Source organism: Morus notabilis, unplaced genomic scaffold (assembly GCF_000414095.1).
Source record: "Morus notabilis unplaced genomic scaffold, ASM41409v2 Scaffold137, whole genome shotgun sequence".
Classification (NCBI taxonomy): Eukaryota; Viridiplantae; Streptophyta; class Magnoliopsida; order Rosales; family Moraceae; genus Morus; species Morus notabilis.
The window spans coordinates 260,763-282,933 of record NW_010358172.1 but is presented as its reverse complement, the minus strand read 5'-3'; the positions used below and the strand labels follow the sequence as shown (position 1 = coordinate 282,933).

Below are 22,171 nucleotides of genomic sequence, written 5' to 3'. Positions count from 1 at the left end.
TTTTTTTTTTAATATGGTTTGGGGCTTGACATTTTTAACTTTCACACAAAATAAATTTACAATAAATGAGCAAACTAGTAACTCCAAAGATTTTTTTTTATAAAAAAAACATATAATGATTAAATACACGAGGACGTAAAAATATCAATTTTTTAGGGGATAAATATCAAATTTTTAGGGGATAAAATATCAATTAATCCATATTGTAATATGCTAAACTCAATCAAAATTTGAACCTTTATGTGCCTAATTTTATTGAATTAAACTTTATCAAAACCGAGACTTGCCGGGAATGTAATACGAGGATATATATATATATATATATATATATATATATATAATCAGCAACGACTCTAATAATATGGGATTTGTTTAGTTGAGTAACTCAAACGGTGGAGATTTTAACTTGTTTAGTTAGAACGGTAGAATTTGAACTGTGGTGATTTAAACTGTAATTCGATATGTTGTTTGGATAATTTAAATTGAGAAAAAATATAAACTGTGTTTGGATGAAGTGTTGAAAACTATTATTAGCAGTTTGTAACAAATCTAATAAAATATCATTATAAATGACATTAAAAAATATACAATATGGGTGGAGATTTGTTCATCTTTTCATTATGAACACATTAAAAAAATTATCTTAATCAAAATTAAAATGAATAAGTTATGACATAAGATTGACATTGAAGAGAGAGAAATAGTAAAATTTAGAACTATTAACGGAAATAGTAGAAAATATGCCAATATGAAAAGCTTAAGAAAGTATATAGGCTAACTTTTAGTTTTAAAAATTAATAGGCCATAACTTGTCAAGTTATGGTTTATAACCAGATAAGTTATGAATAAACTTGTCAAGTTATGGTTCATAGCCAGACAAATTATGGACAAAAACTGTGAATTATGGATAATAACTTATTAAGTTATGGTTTATAACTAGACAAGTTATAGATAAAAATAGTAATTTGACATATTTATTAACTTATGTAAACTATTAATCTATTAATTTTAATTCATCTCAAATCTTAACATATTTTCTTCTTTATCCCATTTAAAAATCCCGAAAATCTACTAATTCTTCGCTGCTTTTATTTGTTACTTTTCTCCTTAATCTTAAACCTCTTTTTTTTTGTTTTTGTTTTGGTTTAGCTGAGAACTTTTTCTCAAACTAATTCCTATTCTTGATCACCGGCAATGGCGCTAATTATGATGCCGTACCATGTTTGACCGTGATTGGCACTTCTGCTTTAGTAAGCCCCAACTTGGTAAAGCCGTACCCCATCCGGTGCTCCCAACCGCAGACAACCTTCTCACCTAAAAAGAAAGGTGTAAAGTTAAAAAAGACCAAGGAGTTAAAATTACGAATTAAAAAATATTCAGAATATATAATTTTTAATATGTACGGCTCAAAATAAACTGAAAAAAAAAAGAATTGTTTATAACTAATAAGTCGTTAGTTCATTTCTTTCTAATCTCATGAGAGAAGTATTCAGGGCATGTTCTTTTGTCTAAAAAACTTAAAAAAAGATAACTCAAGTTCTAATTTTATTTAAGTTCACGTTCTTTTAAGTTTCAACTTTATTCAACTTTACTTAACTTTATTCAAGTTACAACTTCAACTCAAGTTATAACTCAAATTTAACTCAAAAACTACACTCAAGTTATACTCTAAAAGAACAACTCCTCAGATTAAGAAAAAATCTTATGAGAGAAGTTCTAAATGCTGAGTGAAAAATAATAAAAAATTAAATAAAATAAATTTTTAAAAAAAAAATGATTACATCATCAAAGAGCGGTCAGCTCAGAAATGACAGGGACCTAACCGTAAAAGATATTTATTTGTAACTGAAAGAATTACGAGTGCGTTTGGTAGATGTTCTGAATTCTGGTTCAGAATCAGTGTTTATTTACAGTAATTCTGAATCAGTGTTTAGTTTGGATGATTCTAAATCATGATTCAGAATCTAATATGATATTTTAAACTAGTTCAAATTATGATTCTAAAATCACTCATCTCTTAATTTAAGGTAATTTAAACCCATAAATTCTGAATCATTATATTAAAATCATGATTTGAATTTAAAATAATGAATTATAATTATAATTTTAAAATTATAATTAGAACCATTCTAATTTAAATTTTCGTAAGAAATGATACATGTTCCGCAAGCGACAATCAACGACCCCACAGCTACTAATCACCACCGTCACTTGGACGAATTGTGGCCCAGAGTCAATGATGCTTGGGTACCATGATTCAGAATTTAATATGATATTTTAAACTAGTTCAAATTATGATTCTAAAATCACTCATCTCTTAATTTAAGGTAATTTAAACCCATAAATTCTGAATCATTATATTAAAATCATGATTTGAATTTAAAATAATAAATTATAATTATAATTTTAAAATTATAATTAGAACCATTCTAATTTAAATTTTCGTAAGAAATGATACATGTTCCGCAAGCGACAATCAACGACCCCACAGCTACTAATCACCACCGTCACTTGGACGAATTGTGGCCCAGAGTCAATGATGCTTGGGTAACCAAATCAATAATCACCGTCAAAACAATAATATACGTTCAGCTCTCAATTATATCTGGCCACTCAAACAGTGGGGCAGACTCTGGTGGTCCCCTGCTGTTCCCTAGTTATCCTCAACAGAGTCATATGGCCCACGCCTCTGTATGGCACGTACAACACTACTTCTTTGACATGTCCCCTTTGACCTTTTTACTTCTTTCAATTCAACTTTTCTTTTCCCTTTCCTCCTCAGATGAAAATAAGGAAAAGATAATGTTCTGGAATAATTTGTGGATATTACTGGAGTTTCATGTGGGTGAGTTTGTAGTGGATATTAGTACAATTATTTCAATTTGTCCCTATTTATTTTAATTATTTAGGATTTAAATTTTAATTTAAGATTTAAACTGATATTTGAGAGAGAAAATTTTAAGAATAATTTAAATCATTAATAATGATTTAAGGACAACTCAAATTGTTAATTTTAGAATTCACTTTCCTCTTTAAATTTTAACAATGTCTCGTTCGTTTCGCTGATTCGAATTTAGAATTCGAGTTGATATGTGAGAGTTTTTTTCTGTAGTAAAAAAGTTAGATGTGACTGTTTGTGAGAGCTTTTTACTGTAGCAAAATTTTAATTCTAAACTCGAATCAGAGAAACGAACGAGGCCAACATTGTCAACAATTTAATAGTTGGGAGAAAGTGGAAAATAGGTCAAGACTTAAGATGAATTAAAATTAATAGGTCAATAGTTTATATAAGTTAATAAATAGGCTAAATTATTGTTTTCATCCATAACTTGTCTGGTTATGAACCATAACTTGATAAGTTATTGTCCATAATTGTTTATAACTTGTCTGACTATGAACCATAACTTGACAAGTTTGTCCATAATTTATCTGATTATGAACTATAACTTGACAAATTATGACCTCTAAATTTTTATAACTAAAAGTTAGCTTATATACTTTCTTAAGCTTTTCATATTGGCCTATTTTCTACTATTTCCGTTTTTAAATTTCCTTTCCGGCAAAAAGTTAGTTTAGTTGGTTACCGAAGGGAACAAAATAGTTGGGCTTTTACTGTATAGAGATGTAGCCCAAAGCCCAGTTTCTTTCCAACGGTCGAATTCTTTTTCTTTTTTTTTTTTGGCGGTCGAATTCTATTTGTCCTTTTTGTTTTGTTTTTCTCATAGCTTAAATAATTCTCCATAATTCTATTTGTTTTTCAAGGTTGTAAGAACCTATGCAATGCAAGTATGGCGTTATGGGGACTGTCAGAAGCAGAGGTTTTTGTTTCTCATCGTCATTACCATGAATGTTCTTGTTATTATTATTTTTATTGTTATTATTATTATTATTATTATTTTTTAATCTTTTGGCTGGAAATTGGAATTTTCGTCACATTGTATGTCAGGCATATTTTATTTACTAAGTTTTCAGGTTGTAGTAGCAAATAGCAATTGAAACTGAGCTAATTGGACCAATATATTTGTGGGAAATAATAGAAAATATGCCAATATGAAAAACTTAAAAAAGTATATAGGTCAATTTTTAGTTATAGAAATTAATAGGCCATAATTTGTCAAGTTATGGTTCATAATCAAATAAATTATGGACAAACTTATCAAGTTATGGTTTATAGCCAGACAAGTTATAAATAATTATGGACAATAACTTGTCAAATTATGGTTCATAACTAGACAAGTTTTAGATGAAAACAGTAATTTAGTCTATTTATTAACTTATATAAACTATTAACCTATTAATTTTAATTCATCTTAAGTCTTAACCTATTTTTTACTTTCTCCCTATATTTGTCAAGAACTTAGGAACCCACTAATAAGGCCAAAGAATTTAATAGCCCACTATTTTTGGAGGAACAAGTCCTTATCAGGACTGGGCCTAAAGCACTCTGGACCACTCATCTCCGATTCTGATCCGTATCCATAGTAGATAGCCTTTGGGGCAGGGTGAAAGTGGGTTTTCAAACGTACACAAATCAAAGAAAAACAATGGTCGTATTTAGAATTGATTTCGTTTTTATTTTTTATATTTTTTAAAAAAGAAAAAATAAAAATATTTTTAAAATGATGTTTGGCTCAATAAAAATAAAAAATATAAATGAAAACGATTTTTTGGTTTAGTGTAAAATGAGAGAAAAATGAAAAACGACATTTAGTCATTTTTTATTTTTTATTTTCGTTTTCTCCTCTCTCGAGCAGAGAGAGAAATAGAGACATTAATGAGTTTTTTTACACTGAAAATAATATCTTGATAAAATTACCAAATGCATTTATAAAAATGATTTCTGTCTGAGATTGAAAACGTTTTCATTTTCATTTTTATACAAAAAATAAAATTATTTTAGAACGAATTCTAAACGTGTCCAATAAAATTATGAAAGTGGATATTCGGATGCAGAAAATTTAGAAATCAATCAAGATCAATGTGCTGGTGTGTTGTTCTTTTTTTTTTGTTCTCATTTTTCTCGCATTACAGTTTATTTATAATTAATTTGGAAGTACAATTATTATGAAAATAGAAATAAAAACAAGTGGAATATATGTGCATATATTTCAATTTTCATTATCTAATGTCAATATCGGAATGACACCGATGTCAATGTCTCTCTCTCTCATAGGGACCAAAGAAATGCCTCTTTTGTTGTAACATGGAATTTTGTTGGGCATCATTACCAATGGTGGTTGCAACACCCCAAACACTGCATTGGGACTGTGGGGTTTTCCCAAAGTGAAAGAAGAAAGTAAAATGGGAATTCGTCACGGGAAAAAGTTGTGAAAAAGAGAAGATGTGCTAATGAATTGCAAAATCTTAGGCATTATGATGTGTAAGGAATAAATGTTATATCCAAAATTCCAAGGGGTAAAGTTAGACCCAAAAAAAAAAAAAAAAGATAGATATAATCTTGGCGGGAATGATGTTTGATGAGAGAGTTAGGTGCCAAGAAATCATTGAATTGCTTTGCACTGTGTCTATTACACTAAACCCAAATATTCTATATGATATTAAGAATGAATTAACGTTTAGTTTATGAATTTAGAATCATGATTCAGAATCATTCTCATTTTACGTGTGTTTTTTGTGAAAGAAAAATACTGTAAAAAATTATAAATCATGATTTAAAATCAGAGATTACTACAGAAAATAAACGTCTTTTCAAGTTTTAGCAATTTCCAGCTATCTTTGCCATAGAATTTACCAAAAAAAAAAACGATAAAAAAGAAAGAGCAAGAGCTGAAAAGACTGGATTATTTCTGAGATGGGCTGGTAATTATGGCCATATTGGCCCACCGCTGCGATAGGTTTACAACGAGCCCAAATTCGCCAACCCACTAGGCACTAGCAGAGAAAGGTGAAGAAAGATAGTAATTGTGAAAAGAGAAGAGCAGAAAGGAGAAAATTAGGTAGCAATCGCAACGTTTAAATATATTCAGATTTATGATAAAAATATTTTTGTGGTTTGGATTTATGCTGCATTTTGTCAAATTTAACTAAGGTTATTTATGTGACAAATAAAAGCTTCAACATTCACGATATAAATCTGAGATTTTTTTAACGTTCTTAAAATTTCTCGAAAAGAGTAGTTTAATACATCACTCACTAAGAAGTTATTGCTAAAAATAAAGACTTTGGGGATGGTTTTACCTTCTCCGATTCCCCCATATTTCAAAATGTTCATAGGATTATCTTCTCTTTCTTATGCTTTCTCTTCACTCATGCCTCTTATGTTGTCGCCGCCACCTCTAACCTCTTAATGTTACTGGGGAGAAATCCATCTCAACTCCGTTCTCCTGCCTTGCCAATACGAGATCTCAACATGGGGGTAAAAAACATTCGGAAATAATAGAAAATATGCCAATATGAAAAGTTTAAGGAAGTATATAGGCCAACTTTTAGTTATAGAAATTAATAGGCCATAACTTGTCAAGTTATAGTTCATAACCAGATAAGTTATGGATAAACTTGTCAAGTTATAATTTATAACCACACAAGTTATGGACAAAAATCGTGATTTATGGACAATAACTTGTCAAGTTATGGTTCATAACCAGACAAGTTATGACAAGTTATGGACAAAAACAGTAATTTAGCCTATTTATTAACTTATGTAAACTATTGGCCTATTAATTTTAATTCATTTCAAGTTATGGTCTATTTTCCTCTTTCTCCCAAAAACATTATATGCAAATACTTATAGTATAAATTATTCAAAGCATGGATTTGTAGTATTTCTATTAAGTGCTCCCACAAAAATACAATTTATAATGAAGAAAAACATAAATCACAATTGGAAGGGTTAACAATAAGAATAATTTGGTCGAGTATTTAGCAAAACAGAAACAATAACAAGTTGGTCGAGGATAATATCTTTTAATTGGAAGACTTGATGGATTGGAAATAAGGCAGGTACAGGGTATTCAGAATAATCAATGGCAATTATATAGCCAATATTTATTTATATGTTTGTTTGTTTCTATTTAACCGACTCCTCCAAATTCAAAGCAATTATATTTTTGCTAGTTTCAACCGTTGTTCTCTCATCATTTGGTGCCTTCTTATTGTGACTCAATAATTAAAAAGCATCTAGATTATTGGAAAGTAAATAGGAAACTTTACCTCAAATCATAACCAATATTCTTTTTTTATTTATTTGTTCATATTTTTATTGGTTTTATTTTATTCTTGGTTGGGTGTGGTTGGCGCGACAGGGACAGAACATCCCTCGTCTGAATCCTCTGATCAATTCCACTAATGCCCTTTCGAGTGGTCTGAGCATTCGATAATCCAATCTCAAAAGAAAAGAGAACATAAAAAAGAATAGATGATAAATGACTAAAGTTAGCCTTTAATAAAGTAATAGATGAGAAGAGTAGAATAACATTAAAGTTTAATAATGGCAAACCTAAACAAAGTTGAGGCCAAGCTCTTGTCAAACAAATAATGGAGGAACACATAACAAGGGAACATAAATGAAATTAATTCATTAGAATTCAAGGCTTATCGTCCACTTTCAATCCTACTTAATTTGAGCTAGCTTTCATTTCTTGCAAGGTAAAACTAGTATTTTTTTTCTTATAAACCGATTTATTATCGTAATTTAGAGTTAAATTAGGGTCTACTGAAATTTATGATTATAAAATGAAGGTAGTTTTCAACTTTTCACTAAGTTAATTTTCAAGAGCTTAATAATTATGAATGCAGTAGTAATTGCAGGTATAGTCTGGTGCGACACTAAGTGCAGAGTTCAAATCATCTCCCCTCAAAATTTAAAAATAATAATTATGAACGCAAAATCACTAAAAATTTCTGAGACTACATCTAATCTTGAGAAGCATTAGCGTTCCAAAGTGTGCACTAGTTCATCCTTTTTTTTTTTTTTTTTTTTTTTTTTTTTTTTTTCACCTTAAACGTTAAACATGAGAAAAGAGGGGATTACATGAAAAGGTGCTTTGTAATTAGGATTAGCACAGTGGGACATGATAACTTATTTATTACAAAATTAGAGGGATTAACTTACATTAGTACCAAAAATCTAAGAAAAGATACATGGCACCAAAGAAGAAAAACACATCTCTAGTATGGGACTCCTATGGAGTTATTAATTAAGCACAAGTAAGACCCAAGAACATGCATATGACATTAAATACAGGCTTGTTTAATCAGATTCTATTTAGCCCTGTCCTGGATCACATCCATTCCCATCTCAGTTGGGTCTGTGGCCTGGACTTCATAGTGGATCCCATCTAACACTCTCCTCAGCCCATCTTTTGATGTTGCATACAACATTTTTGCTCTAATCCTTGATGCTGTCGGAGCCCTGAAAATAAAAATTGACACATGTAAATAAAATTAACAACAAATCAATCTATCCGTGAGTTTTTTGTGTATTTTTATTTCAAACATAAAAAAAAAAAAAAAGTGACCCACATCATGAAATGCAATTTTGAAGTACTTGACTATCATGATTTTCAATCATCTCTTGACGATTTTATTGGTAACTTGGTGTATAGAATATAGTATAGTAGGAGTACAAGTGTACGGACCATGCAATGAAGAAGATTTTGCTCTTCCGGCAATTGTCAACGGTGACAAAGTCGAAATCAAACACGGCGTATCTGCAGTCGTCGTTTGGCAAAGACTTGGCCAGATCGTCGTAGCTCTCGCCGGAGCCGCCGACCTTATCGACCGTGACAAGTTTCGATTTTTCGTCGATCTTGAACACTATGTACCTATGCACCTTCTTCCATTTCATCTCCATGAACGAGTTCTTGCACTCATCTGTCACCCACATTCCGGTCGTCGCCTGTTGTTAGAATACACATCATTGTCAAATACAAGATTGGACAGAGAAGAATAACAAATATGGGAATTGAGAGAAATTAAAGAAGAGAGGAAGAAAAGTACCATCTTGAAAGCCATAGCCATGGTTGTTGTCTAGTTGTAGTTGATATTGAAGTTGAGAAGGAAAAAAAAGGTTAGAAGATTAGACTGATTTCTTGAGTATGTGGCAATTGGAGGTTTATAAAGATTGGCAGATGAAAATGCCACTATGGTTCATCTGTTTTTACAAGTTTGCCACACTAGATCTGTGCTGTATTATTGGTGTTGTTTTGTGTTCTGTTTCGATGACCAAGTTGCCCCCAATTTAGCACATTTTGTTTGTCTTTGGCTTGGTAGCACCTGGGATTTTGCTAGTTGTTTTCTTTTACAAAATGGGCTTGAATAAGAATTAAGATGTTCCTACTCTTCACCATGTTCTGCATACAATGAGCAAAAATACATATCCACAAAAAATGGCCCCACAACCAATGTACCAATCACCAGAGACTCAAAATTTTCAACCAGAAAAAAGATGTGTCCAATAAATCTGCAAAGAAGTAATAAAAAAATTAAAATGGTTCATTTTTTTTTGTGTGTCAAGGAAACTTAGCTGGAACATGATATGTTACCATTCTTCTTTAATTTGTTCAATTCCATAATCTCTCAATAAATCATCCCAACCAAATATGGAATAGTCTCTAAAGTTTACTTTTTAGTGAAGTATGAATGAACCTGAAACCAACTTTATCTCTCTGACAAGAATTATGCATACTATGGTCCAACACCTGGTAAGTTTACTTGCATTGTATGACACTTTACAAATTCTTAATTCTCTGTCATTTTCTGTCCTTGTACTTGAACCTATCTTCAGCATTGATAATTGGTTTATGCAATAACACAAATATAGTATATGCTTACAAAAGAGGAGTTTCCAGGGCCTTGCTGAATTCTGACCAGTCAAAGCATATAGCGGTGGTATTATAAGGTTTTATGACAAGAAAAACTTGCCCCAAGAGCATAGTAACATATAATTTAGAACAACATACAATAAATTTGTTGGGAAAAATAGAATCTTGGTAAGCGCGTTTAGAACTCATTTTAAAATAATTTTATTTTTTGTATGAAAATGAAAACGTTTTTAATCTCAGACATAAATTATTTTTAAAAATGCGTTTGGTAGTTTTATCAATAGATTATTTTTACTATAAAAAACTCATTAATGTCTCTCTTTCTTTTTCTCTGCTCGAGAGATGAGAAAACGAAAATAAAAAATGAAAAACGACTAAAAGCCGTTTTTCATTTCTCTCTCATTTTACACTAAACTAAAAAATCGTTTTCATTTTCATTTTTTGTCTTTATTGCGCCAAACACCGTTTTAGAAACGTTTTTATTTTTTCTTTCTCGAAAAACATGAAAAACAAAAACGGAATCAATTCCAAACACGATTGTTTTCTTATGCCCCGTTCACTTCACTTATTCGAGTTTAGAATTTGAGTTTGGCTACAGTAAAAAATTATCAAAAACAGTTACATCTAACTTTTTTGCTACAGTAAAAAACTCTCACATAAAATCACATCTCAATTCGAATTACAAACTCGAATAAGCGAAGTGAACGAACCCAAATTAGTAGATTGGTACTTCAGTATTTAGATAATATCAAATAGGTACCTTATACTCCAAAAAATGTCTTCTTAGAATAGATCTAAAGTCCTTTTTTGGGATAAGAAATATTCTTTTTTCGAGATAGAAATTTCCAACCTGAGACATGAAGTACCAATCTACTAATTTGATGGAATAAAAGTTTTTCTTTCTCATTTCTATCAGATGTTACTGGTTCCCCCTTTTCTTTTTTCCCCCCTCCTTGCAGCTTGTTTTTTACCATTGTTTATTTAAAGCTCATGGCTTATTTTCTTTGCAATAATTTGCATAACTTGCATTTTCTTCAGGAATAATAGTAGAGAGATAATGAGAGAAAACGACAGGAGGCAGAAAATATCCAAATCAATCTTTGATTAGATTGAGCTCAGTGGTACATACATGGAGCATATCATGGACCTAATGACAGATTAACCGTATTCACGTTTTCCTATAATTTGACCAATACAAAGTAGTATAATTACCACATGAAATATCGAAAACACAAGTACTTAAAACGGATAAAGGTGGTGGTCCTATCTCGGATCGCACACCCACATCTTCCTTTCTCCATCTGATCTTTCACTTTGTGTTCTTCAAAAAGTCTTTGCGTGAAAGCAAAGAAGAAAGGGGGATTTATCACCAGAAAAAAAAAAAGAAAAAGAAAAGGAGCCAAGAGGAAAAAGATAAAAAAAAAAAAAAAAAAAAAAAAAAAAAGGTGTCACTTGGTACAAATGAGTCAATGAATGTGCCGCCAATAAAAATTTCTTTTCAGGTTCCTGATTAAACCCACTTTGGCCTCTCTTCTGTTTGTTTTTTTCTTTTTTTTTTCCTTTCATAATTAATAATGCACAGCACAAGAAGCATAGTTTCTTTTCCTTACTCCTAAGCATTTCGAGTAGTTTTTCCACAACTTTGTCTTAATAAATCTGTGGCAGAAAGGAGCAGCATTCCGACATTCACCAAATATAAAAAACCAAAATGTGGTAGGAAATTGCTACCTAATACTAATATTGGAGATAGATCAGAGGTGAGTCATGAGAATGGAGATTAAAGTAGTACCAACAAGAACTAAGATCCAGGAAATCTGTAAGCAAAGGATGTGAATGGACTTACTTGTATGGGGAAACATGCCCCATCATGTGAAATATGACCCCTTCTCTAGACAAACAAGTCCATAGTCCCACACCACACGCATAACCTAGCTGGGTCGCTAAAGGTTGCCAATTTGTATTCTTATTTCGCTCGTCGAATTTTCTTCTTTAAAGATTATCTGAGTACACCAACTTTATCCTTTTAACATTTTTTTTCGTTATCGCAAAAAGAACTGACCACACAAATACGACTTAGTGTCAATAGAGATTATCACGGGAAAATAATGTGATGATATGTAGCCACGTGTTTAACATGTGAACATGTAATTTGTTAGCGAGAAGTAGTGGCATCAGTGATGCATTGGTACAATATTTACGCTATTCTTTGGGTTGCTAAGGTTGCAATCTTCTATTCTCTAATCACATATCAAGTCCCACCTTGTGGTCCAATTACCTTCTCCGGAAAGAAGCTGAGATCATCTAAGTACACCAATTTTATCCTTTTAATTATTTTGTTCAGTAAAAAAGTGAGTTGGACGGAACAACGTCGTTCACCTATTAATTTTTCAGAAAATTTAATGGTTTCATTTAGTGTAAAAAAAAATTCTCACGTGAATAGAGTGTGACAGTTTATCACGTGTTTGACATGTGAAGATGTGATTGATTAAGAACAAATGGTAATGCATTGTTACAATATCTAGCCCATGATTTAATTGTATGAATGAGTGATTTGCACAAACTTACTTTCGGGAGAGAAAGACCCATCAAATCCCGGCATTAGCTCAGCTCCTTTCCAATTGGAATTACCTTAATTGTGGCGAAGATTGATAGGTGTGAGAATGCATAGTTTCGTGCTGTGTAAAGCCATAATTGATAACACTACCCCAAAATGGTTAATTAATACTAGCCTTTTATAATCTGTTTTGTTGGCTCCCTGTTTCCTTTTCTTAGGTCCTGTTCTTTTCGCTGATTCGAATTTAGAATTCGAGTTTTACTACAGTAAAAAGCTCTCAGAAACAGTCACATCTAACTTTTTTGTTACAGTAAAAAACTCTCACACAACATCACATCTTAACTCGAATTAAAAACTCAAATTAACTAACCGAACGGGTCCTTAGTGGTTGAAGCTGGAGCGTTAGCTGTGTTTCACTTGCCACTCTCTTTGAGAAATTCCTTTTAAAAAAAATCTTAATTGTGAAGAGTGATATTATCTAGGTTACATTTTGAGGGGCCAGGGAGAAATTAATATTATGCTTTTTGATATAACCTGGAGGATAAGGATGCCAACATGGTGGTTGGATGTTGGCATCAAATTTTTTTCTTTTGTTTTGAGAAATTGATCCAAAAAGGTTATCAAGTGAACGCAAGCTTACACACACATACATAAATACATGCATCAGCTCGTAATTTAAAACTAAAGGGAAGACGTTAGATTAGACTAGAGCAAGAACTAGCAGTAGCAGCAGACGACAACAATAATAACAACAGTAATAGTAACAACGACAACAATAATAATAAAAGATAATTATGTCGAGAACGTTTGGTTGAAGGATTCAAACCATGTGATTTAAATTATTTTCGATTTACGTGAATTTTTTGTGAGAGAAAATACTGTAGCGAATCACGAATTATGATTCGAATCAGGGAACGAATCCCTCTACCAAACATCCTCGAAGTGTTCACTTTTCAATTTATGACTATTCAAAGGAACCATAGCATAGATTTTTTTATTTTTTATTTTTTTTTTGTTCCAATCCACTACATTTATAGGACTGTTACAATCAGCTTTTTTTCTTCTTTTTTTTTTCCCCTTTTGATTTGTTTCGCTTTTGAAATACAAAATTATTTGACTACGATGTTCTATTTGATTTTTTGTTATAGCATCCTTTTCGATCCAAATGGATAATATTGACCATTGACATGTGTCCATTAAAATGCAGCTTGAGAGGTCCTTTGATGTGGGGGCATTGGAGTGTATAAAGAGAGGAGAAAATAAGAAATATAATTTTGAGGAAAAGTTACGGATTTTCTAGAGTCTTAATTTCCTATGATGATTAGTGATCGCTCAAGGAGTACCCAGTTATTGAAAGTTTCAAAACCCTGTCTCTGACATTATTCTCATCCCTCGGGAACAATTCCGGTTACAACTCCTTGAGTACAAGACGGCACTGATCGGTCTGTAAATCGGAAAAGATGAGGTATAGATATTGTTTAATCAAGGATCGGGAAGGGCAACTCCTATTTTCCGTATGATCGCTAAAAGAACTAAAGGACGAGAAGTGGTGAACCTCTATTGGCCTTTAGTTCTTTAGCTGCTATACTTGACCGACGTCGGCTCCATACGGTAAGATTAATGTATGAATTGGTTACAAAACGCTGGACTTTTATTTGGTAGGCCCTTTATTCAATTCATTCGAAATGGCGGGCCGACTACTCTTTATTGTTACAACTCTTTATTTGGTAGGCCCTTTATTCCATTCTTTCGGAATGACGGGCCTCAAACGCTTTTTTTTTATAAGATCGGCCCTTATCTCACTCCTTCAGAATGGTGGGCCGTTCCTACGAGGAAGGTCGTCCCTTTATTCCATTCCTTCGGAATGGCGGTCTGAGGAAGAGGATAATGTTGTCCTTTACTTCATTCCTTCAGAATGACGAGACGAAAGGAAATATTAAGTCGTCCCTTTATTCCATTCCTTCGAAATGACGAGACGCGGTAAGGATAGTCCCGTTTTTCATTCATTCGGAATGACGGGACGCTAAGGGAGGGGACCCTTCCCCTCCCCCGAACCCCTTCCAAGTGCAACAAAACTGAAGCTTATTTATTCAAAGGAACCATAGCATAGATTTTTTTATTTTTTATTTTTTTTTTGTTCCAATCCACTACATTTATAGGACTGTTACAATCAGCTTTTTTTCTTCTTTTTTTTTTCCCCTTTTGATTTGTTTCGCTTTTGAAATACAAAATTATTTGACTACGATGTTCTATTTGATTTTTTGTTATAGCATCCTTTTCGATCCAAATGGATAATATTGACCATTGACATGTGTCCATTAAAATGCAGCTTGAGAGGTCCTTTGATGTGGGGGCATTGGAGTGTATAAAGAGAGGAGAAAATAAGAAATATAATTTTGAGGAAAAGTTACGGATTTTCTAGAGTCTTAATTTCCTATGATGATTAGTGATCGCTCAAGGAGTACCCAGTTATTGAAAGTTTCAAAACCCTGTCTCTGACATTATTCTCATCCCTCGGGAACAATTCCGGTTACAACTCCTTGAGTACAAGACGGCACTGATCGGTCTGTAAATCGGAAAAGATGAGGTATAGATATTGTTTAATCAAGGATCGGGAAGGGCAACTCCTATTTTCCGTATGATCGCTAAAAGAACTAAAGGACGAGAAGTGGTGAACCTCTATTGGCCTTTAGTTCTTTAGCTGCTATACTTGACCGACGTCGGCTCCATACGGTAAGATTAATGTATGAATTGGTTACAAAACGCTGGACTTTTATTTGGTAGGCCCTTTATTCAATTCATTCGAAATGGCGGGCCGACTACTCTTTATTGTTACAACTCTTTATTTGGTAGGCCCTTTATTCCATTCTTTCGGAATGACGGGCCTCAAACGCTTTTTTTTTTATAAGATCGGCCCTTATCTCACTCCTTCAGAATGGTGGGCCGTTCCTACGAGGAAGGTCGTCCCTTTATTCCATTCCTTCGGAATGGCGGTCTGAGGAAGAGGATAATGTTGTCCTTTACTTCATTCCTTCAGAATGACGAGACGAAAGGAAATATTAAGTCGTCCCTTTATTCCATTCCTTCGAAATGACGAGACGCGGTAAGGATAGTCCCGTTTTTCATTCATTCGGAATGACGGGACGCTAAGGGAGGGGACCCTTCCCCTCCCCCGAACCCCTTCCAAGTGCAACAAAACTGAAGCTTATTTTCTTTGCGCGCTTTTTTTTTTTTTTTTTTTTTTTTTTTTTTTCTCTTGTAATTGTATTGGTTGAAGGGATCCAGTTTCTTTCCTTTGTGGGAGTCTTAATGCAATTGTCTTAACGAAATATCCCACATCTTCATCAATAATAAAAGACTAAAAACATGAAATGTGAAACCGCGAATTGGACGGGCACATAAAGGAGCGAGGCAAAAGAAAAAACAGAAGTACCGCCAAATGCCGTCCTTTCTTCTTTCCACCAAGTAAGCAATCAGAGCCACAATTCATCTCATTTATACAATGTCTGGAATTGATCTTTGCCACTACAAGATTATGAAAATCAACGCAAATTTCATAGACAGGAAGGAAATCAGAACTTTTCATTCTCTTTGTCAGGTCTTGAATCATCCTAAGAGATAGATAAGCCTTCCAAGGGATAAAGAACTCATGACCAGTGAACCTGTTAATCTGCAAGACAAGACCGCAACGCTTTTAGAAAAACCAGTCAACGTTAAAACAACCAAGATATCATCAAAGTAAAGAGGCATAATTGGGTTGCAAATTTTGAAGCCTCTGCCTTACCTCAAGTATTAGAAGCATAATCTTAAACTTTCACTTGCTCTCATTCGGGGGCTCATCGTCCTTCTTTGGCTGGGATTATTAAACAAAACAAAAACATGACCATTAAATGCAAACTCCATCACGCAAACGGTTATTGCAGGCAAAGGTGGTAATAGATAATAGAACCACCATAAAAGACATGTTTTACAGCACCGACACACGCACACACACCCAACTCACTAGGAACGCACCTCAGATTGATTTTGTAAAGATGCGAGGAGATCTTTGACTGCAGGATCATTGGGATCAACTCCAGGAAGCTGCAAAATAAATAACAAACAGATCAGGAGAATCTCAGCATATGCTGCAGGCGACAAATGCTGAGTTCATTAGAAACACCACTTACAGTTGCAAGGATAGATGAGACAAAAGACTGATCCTCCAACACTTTGCTGGCATCTGATGGAGTACTTTCTTGCATGGACATTTGGAGAGCTTATTGTAGCAAGACAGTGTTATGTATCAGAGCCCACAGACATGTATAATCTTGACTGTCTCTATCAATGTTTCAAACTTGCATTTCATGCACCAATTAACAAACTGAATTCAATGGCATCAGAGAAGTTACCTAAGGCCAACTCCTGATCCTCACTAGTCGCATCTAACATCTCAGCATCTATTGCATGACCAGATCCAGAGATATTCATCGACATTCCAAGAGCCTGTGAAGCAGAGTGTTCCAATTACCAGATTACTACATTAGGTGGCCGAAGATATGCTAGCAGCAATACTTTCTATTCAGATGATAATAATTGACAAGAAGCAAAGTGCCAATGTATAAATCGACCGCAATGGAAGGTTAAAAACAAACACATATGACAAAAAAGAAGCCAAAGAAATAGAAACCATGTCATCAGTGGTCTTCTTATTCTCTTCAGAGGCGGAATCATTAACATGATCAGTCATAGTTGCATCCTCTGCTTTGGATGACGATTCCTCTCCTTTTTCTTGCCTAGCAGCTTCCTCAGCAGCCCTTTTCGCAGCAGCCTCTTGCCTTGCTCTTTCCTCTTCCATAGAAACTCTGAGGGCCAGAGCCAGCTCAGGATCTATATTGGGATCTACACCGAATTCAAAGCCAGAAGCACCACCAGATGCTGCAGCGGCTGCAGCCGCTGCTGCCCCCCGGGGCCGGCGGCGCCCCCAGCCGCTGCTGCAAAGCCACTCCCTCCATCCCCATCTCCAGTGAATACTGGTGTACTGCCAGAAGTAGTAAAGTTGAAATAATACTAGTGACAAATTATTCCAAGGTCCAACTGCTAGTTTGAAACTTCCAATAACAAAGTGAGGCACGATATAAAATGTCACACCTTATAAGCACATCTGAGAGAGCATTGGGACCAGGAGGAACATGGACCATATGACTGGTGTCATTATTATTAACAGCAGCAAGAAGGGCTTCCAACTTCTCTGGCTTCGCATCATCTTCTTCACCAAAATTTACAATATCAAGAGCAACACTATTCTTCTTTAGTTTCTTCCCAATCATCTCCAATACCTTCTTCTCATACTTAACAGGACTGAGCGCAAAGAAAGAACAAATAAGTTTAAATATTCCCAAAAACGAATAATCCAAGAAGCTACCATGACCTACCTTCCAGCAAAAACTATAATCCTTTGTTGCTGATTCTTGTTCTGGCGATGCTTAAGAGCCAGCTGAGCCACCTGAATCCCAGCAGCTATGTTCATCTCACCGCCCATTTCAAGACCTTTATTCAAGGGGAAATTAGAAAAACAGTACCAAAATAGTAATGGTGTTTAACAACTTTATCATGGAGGAACAAGAAGGGAATGATAAAAATCTAAAATAACAAAATCAAATTCAAACAGCGGTTTAAACATTTCTCTTTTTGGTTCATACTTTTACTACCGCCATTTCCATTCAGATTAGTCCATTCCAAGTTCTCCATTCTAAACTCTTATCTGTGATCAATCAATCCCAAATTGACCATTACTCGCTCAAAGAAAAATATGAACCAAGCATTCATGAAAAAAAAGCACATAAATTCAGATTAAAAAAAAAAAACCTCAATGAATAAAGATAAAAACTTACGCCAAATAAAAGAATACAAAAAAAAACAGAGAGAGAGATAAGTGAAATACCATGCATACAACCCAAAATCTTGCCGAGATCAGTAGTTGGAGTGGCCAATACGCGAACCCCTTTTCCCGCCATTGTCAAAATTCCAACAGTATTCTCCGGATTTGACTACCAATTCCACCAAAAAAAAAAGTCCTCTAAGTAAAAAAAGAAAAAGAAAAATAATCATATGTAAGATTAAGTCAAAATCACAATATAAAACCTGGGTTTTGGCGCCGCAGATGAGACTAACAGCGTCGGATTGAGCTTGAAATCGAGAGGGAGAGTAATCACCGTTTCGCATCCAGTCTGAATTGTCGATGCATATCATAGTCGCCTGATAAAATCATCGGCAAAAAACAAAACCCTAATTATTACACATCCCAAAAATTTGAAAATGATAGGAACCCAAAAAACAAAAGAAAGTTTAGTGATGGGTTTTCTTTCATAGAGCGACCTCGAGAACCATGGTTGCTTGGAGAATGGAGAATCGGGAACACAGGCGCAGCAGAGTTAAAAGAGCAATTTCGCAATTTCTTCTCTTTTATTTAAGTGGTGCTTTTAAATATTATTATTATTTTTCTCCTAACCCCCGTCGTTTCCATTTTTGTAAAACGCACCCACTGTTTTATTGTATTTTTATTTTTATTTTTCTACAATTGTTCAAGTTGAAACTTGAAGCGTATTAGTAGTTAGCACCTTGGGAGTAAAATTAAAATTTTTGGTATTCATTAAAAGAAAAAAAAAGTTCTAAAATTTTTCCATGATTCATTTTCTCTGCGAGACATAATTAATTTTTTCATGAAAAGAAACAAAAAAAAAAGTTCAAAAAAAAAAATCACTTAATTAAACTACGTAATACACTTACACTCCTTTGTTTTTCATCTAAGTTCCAATTAAAGGAATTAATTCTGCCATTTCATTACTTTTTCCGACCTTTTCTTTGTACTTCTTGTTTACTAATGTAAGAACCTTGTCGTTCGTCCTCACGGAGTAGTTTTCCAAGTTATTTTTTGATGTCGTTTTCGTTATTGTTCTATTTCTAGCTATTCTTACCTGTACGACCTTTTAATATTTTTGTTGGGGTCGTTTCTTAGATTTTGATATTTTAAGAGATGGAAAAAGAGACAAATACCCAAGAATGCATGAGTTTTAGATTTATATATTTGATTAATACTTTTTAGTTAAAGAACGATATTAGTCAAAAGATATTAATAAAAAATAAATGATAAAAATCTTAAAACAATGCATTCAAATTAAGTTCACTAATTTTCTCTTTTAGAGAGACCTTCTTTTTCTAATTTATGTCTATCCTTTTTTATAAAAAATTTTAGGGCAGAAATATTCGCCTGTTAGAAATAGAATTTCGTTACAAGAAGGAAATCAAGAAATTCAGTACAGCTTATCCAGAGTACAAATTTCAAACTCTTAGAAGTAAAATATGACTCGGACTAAGAAGAAGAAAAGGACTCGTACATAGATGAACCATTTTTTGTGTATATATTGTTCCTCCCCATACGTAAAGAAGCACTAAAAACTGTTAGACATCTAAAGATGATAGATTTTCTTTTGCTGGTCGTAGCTAACTAGGTTTAAGCGTTGTGTTGTGTTTTGTGTCCAATATGGATTCCACTTCTAGTGTTCCATGGAATCTATTTCCAGGTTTAATAGTTTGGCGTAGAGTCAGATTTCTTGGTAGTGGTTCATATGGTGCAGTGTATTTAACTTTTTTGACAAATTTTAATGAGTTGAATCACCTACTTGCTGTGAAAACAAGCTTTCTAGCATTATCCACTTCTCTCTTTAAGGAGAAGAGAGTCCTTGCCAATCTTGGGGACTGTCCCGAAATCATTGTTTGCTTTGGCCACAAGGTAACGGTCGAAAGAGGAATGCAATTATACAATCTAGTTCTTGAATATGCACCTTTTGGCACACTTTCGGACTTGATCCAAACATTCATATTACGGGATATAAACATCAGAATCTACACTACGATTATACTGAAAGGCCTTCGATACATGCACGCAAAAGGTTACGTCCACTGCGATTTAAAGCCCGATAACATTCTTGTCTTTCCTTCTGATCAACGTGGGTGTTATCGAGTTAAGATAGCGGATTTCGGGTTGACTAAGGAGCCTGATGAAGTAATAATTCCAGATGACTACAAGAACAGGTTTCGAGGAACCCCGTGTTACATGTCACCGGAATCGGTGGTGCTCGGACAGATTGGGCCTGCGCTGGATATATGGTCTTTGGGTTGTATTGTGATAGAGATGCATACTGCAAAAAGTGCGTGGCATGTCTTGGAGTGTACTCCAAGACTTGATATGGTTCATCTGTTGGCTTCTACAAAGATGACCCCGCCGATACCTTGCGCCGTGACGGAAATTGGGAGGGATTTCTTGAGAAAGTGCTTGGCGAGAGATCCCCGCGAACGATGGACGGCACGGATGTTGTTGAATCATCCGTATGTGAGTGAAGTTTGAGCACTGTGTGAAACTGATCCAAGTTGAAGTTGAATTGTTATTATGGTGTGATTCATGTTAGGGTTTATTCAAGTATTATGTGAACGTTAGAATAATGTTCTTTTGTGTTTCTAAGGATTAGTTTGTTTTGTATTCAAATCCTATAAATTATTCAAGACTTGATTTTCCTCATGCGATGTTATAATTTTGATTTATAATTAAGTTGGATGGATTCGGATGATGCAATTTATTTATTTATTTATTTATTTTGCGTTTACATTGAACTTCATAAAGGAGAGAAATATAAATTAAGAAGGTGTTATTACTAAAATAATGTTCTAGAACTTCTTATTTGCAAAAATAACAATTGAACAACTAAGAACAATCACTTTTCACAAAATAAAATAAAATAAAATAAAATGTTCCTTATAAAATCAAAAAGGGTTATCGATTCTATTAGTCTTTAAACTTTAAGTATAATGATAATTTCATTCTTAAACTTTTAGTTTTAACATATTAATTGTTAAACTTTTGATTTCTGACAATCTCTTACGCTAAAAATTAATGAATGAAATTAAAAAAAAAGTAGAAATCAAAATATCACCATACTCAAAGTTCAGAGACTAACAATACTTATTAGCCAATAGAAAAATCATTTTATTTATTTCACTTCATAGGATAGTTCATCAAATAAATTTTAAAGGTAAAATGTCAAGCAATATGAATAACATCTATTTTCCAAAAAAAAAAAAAAAAGACTAACATTTGTGTACAATAGTAAAGGTAATGAAGAGCCCTTTTTAGTCTTTTTCCAATTTTTTTGTTGTTTTCCCACCAACTATAAATTTGGTTTTTTATAAGGGAAAAGAGCGGGATCAAGTCTCGCAACATGCTATCTCTCCCTGCAATTCTCTTCTCAAGCTTCTCATCTGTAGAAATTTTCATTCTCTCTCTTTTCATTTGGTTGGAATCTTGAGTTTCTTCCTTTTTTATTCTCCTTGTCCATTTCCTTTCTTGATTTTTTTTTTCTTGTCTCGTCATAACAAATATTAGAGAAGCTGATTTCTCATAGTCCACGGTTTCTCTTCTCAAGCTTCTCCTCTGTAGAGAAGTTGTGTATATAAACTTTTCAAATTTCTAAAACCTCCTTTATATATATGCATCTTCTGAAATAACTATATATTTACAGATTTCCAATGTAATTTGTGAATTGCATCAAAATAAACTTTAAACTTGTTACAAACTTGACCATATATATATATTTAAATAAAATGTCATATTTAAATTTTGAAAACAACAACAAAATAAGATTTTTTTTCTTAGTTTTTATAATCGTAAAATGCGGAATTTTTTCTTTTTTGTTTTTCCCTTGAAAAGTTATGGAAATTTGTAAAAAAAAAGAATACGCCATGTAAACTTAATTCTGATGTAAATTTGTAAGTTAAAATGAAGACTCTGCAGGTTGAGCTC

General features: G+C 33.4%; 3 protein-coding genes across 3 annotated transcripts; 1 reads left to right on the top strand and 2 right to left on the bottom strand.

The window, feature by feature from the left end:
- Positions 1–7,997: 7,997 nt before the first annotated feature.
- On the bottom strand, positions 7,998–9,056 carry LOC21407709 (actin-depolymerizing factor 5). The gene is made up of 3 exons (XM_010092024.2): positions 8,959–9,056; positions 8,598–8,857; positions 7,998–8,371 (listed from the first exon to the last, which is right to left on the bottom strand). The coding sequence occupies exons 1-3, from the start codon at positions 8,977–8,979 to the stop codon at positions 8,221–8,223; spliced, it is 432 nt and encodes a 143-aa protein (XP_010090326.1). The 5' UTR covers positions 8,980–9,056; the 3' UTR covers positions 7,998–8,220.
- Positions 9,057–15,766: 6,710 nt separating this feature from the next.
- LOC21407708 (26S proteasome non-ATPase regulatory subunit 4 homolog) lies at positions 15,767–18,795 on the bottom strand. The gene is made up of 12 exons (XM_024161583.1): positions 18,694–18,795; positions 18,460–18,573; positions 18,260–18,365; positions 17,751–17,865; positions 17,467–17,676; positions 17,301–17,356; positions 17,006–17,265; positions 16,728–16,821; positions 16,506–16,594; positions 16,351–16,419; positions 16,121–16,189; positions 15,767–16,006 (listed from the first exon to the last, which is right to left on the bottom strand). Exons 1-11 carry the CDS (start codon positions 18,703–18,705, stop codon positions 16,151–16,153), a joined length of 1,164 nt encoding a protein of 387 aa, XP_024017351.1. The 5' UTR covers positions 18,706–18,795; the 3' UTR covers positions 15,767–16,006; positions 16,121–16,150.
- A 1,063-nt stretch (positions 18,796–19,858) lies between these two features.
- On the top strand, positions 19,859–20,722 carry LOC21407707 (mitogen-activated protein kinase kinase kinase 17). The gene has a single exon (XM_010092022.1). It carries the CDS (start codon positions 19,859–19,861, stop codon positions 20,720–20,722), a length of 864 nt encoding a protein of 287 aa, XP_010090324.1.
- The last annotated feature ends 1,449 nt before the right edge of the window (positions 20,723–22,171 follow it).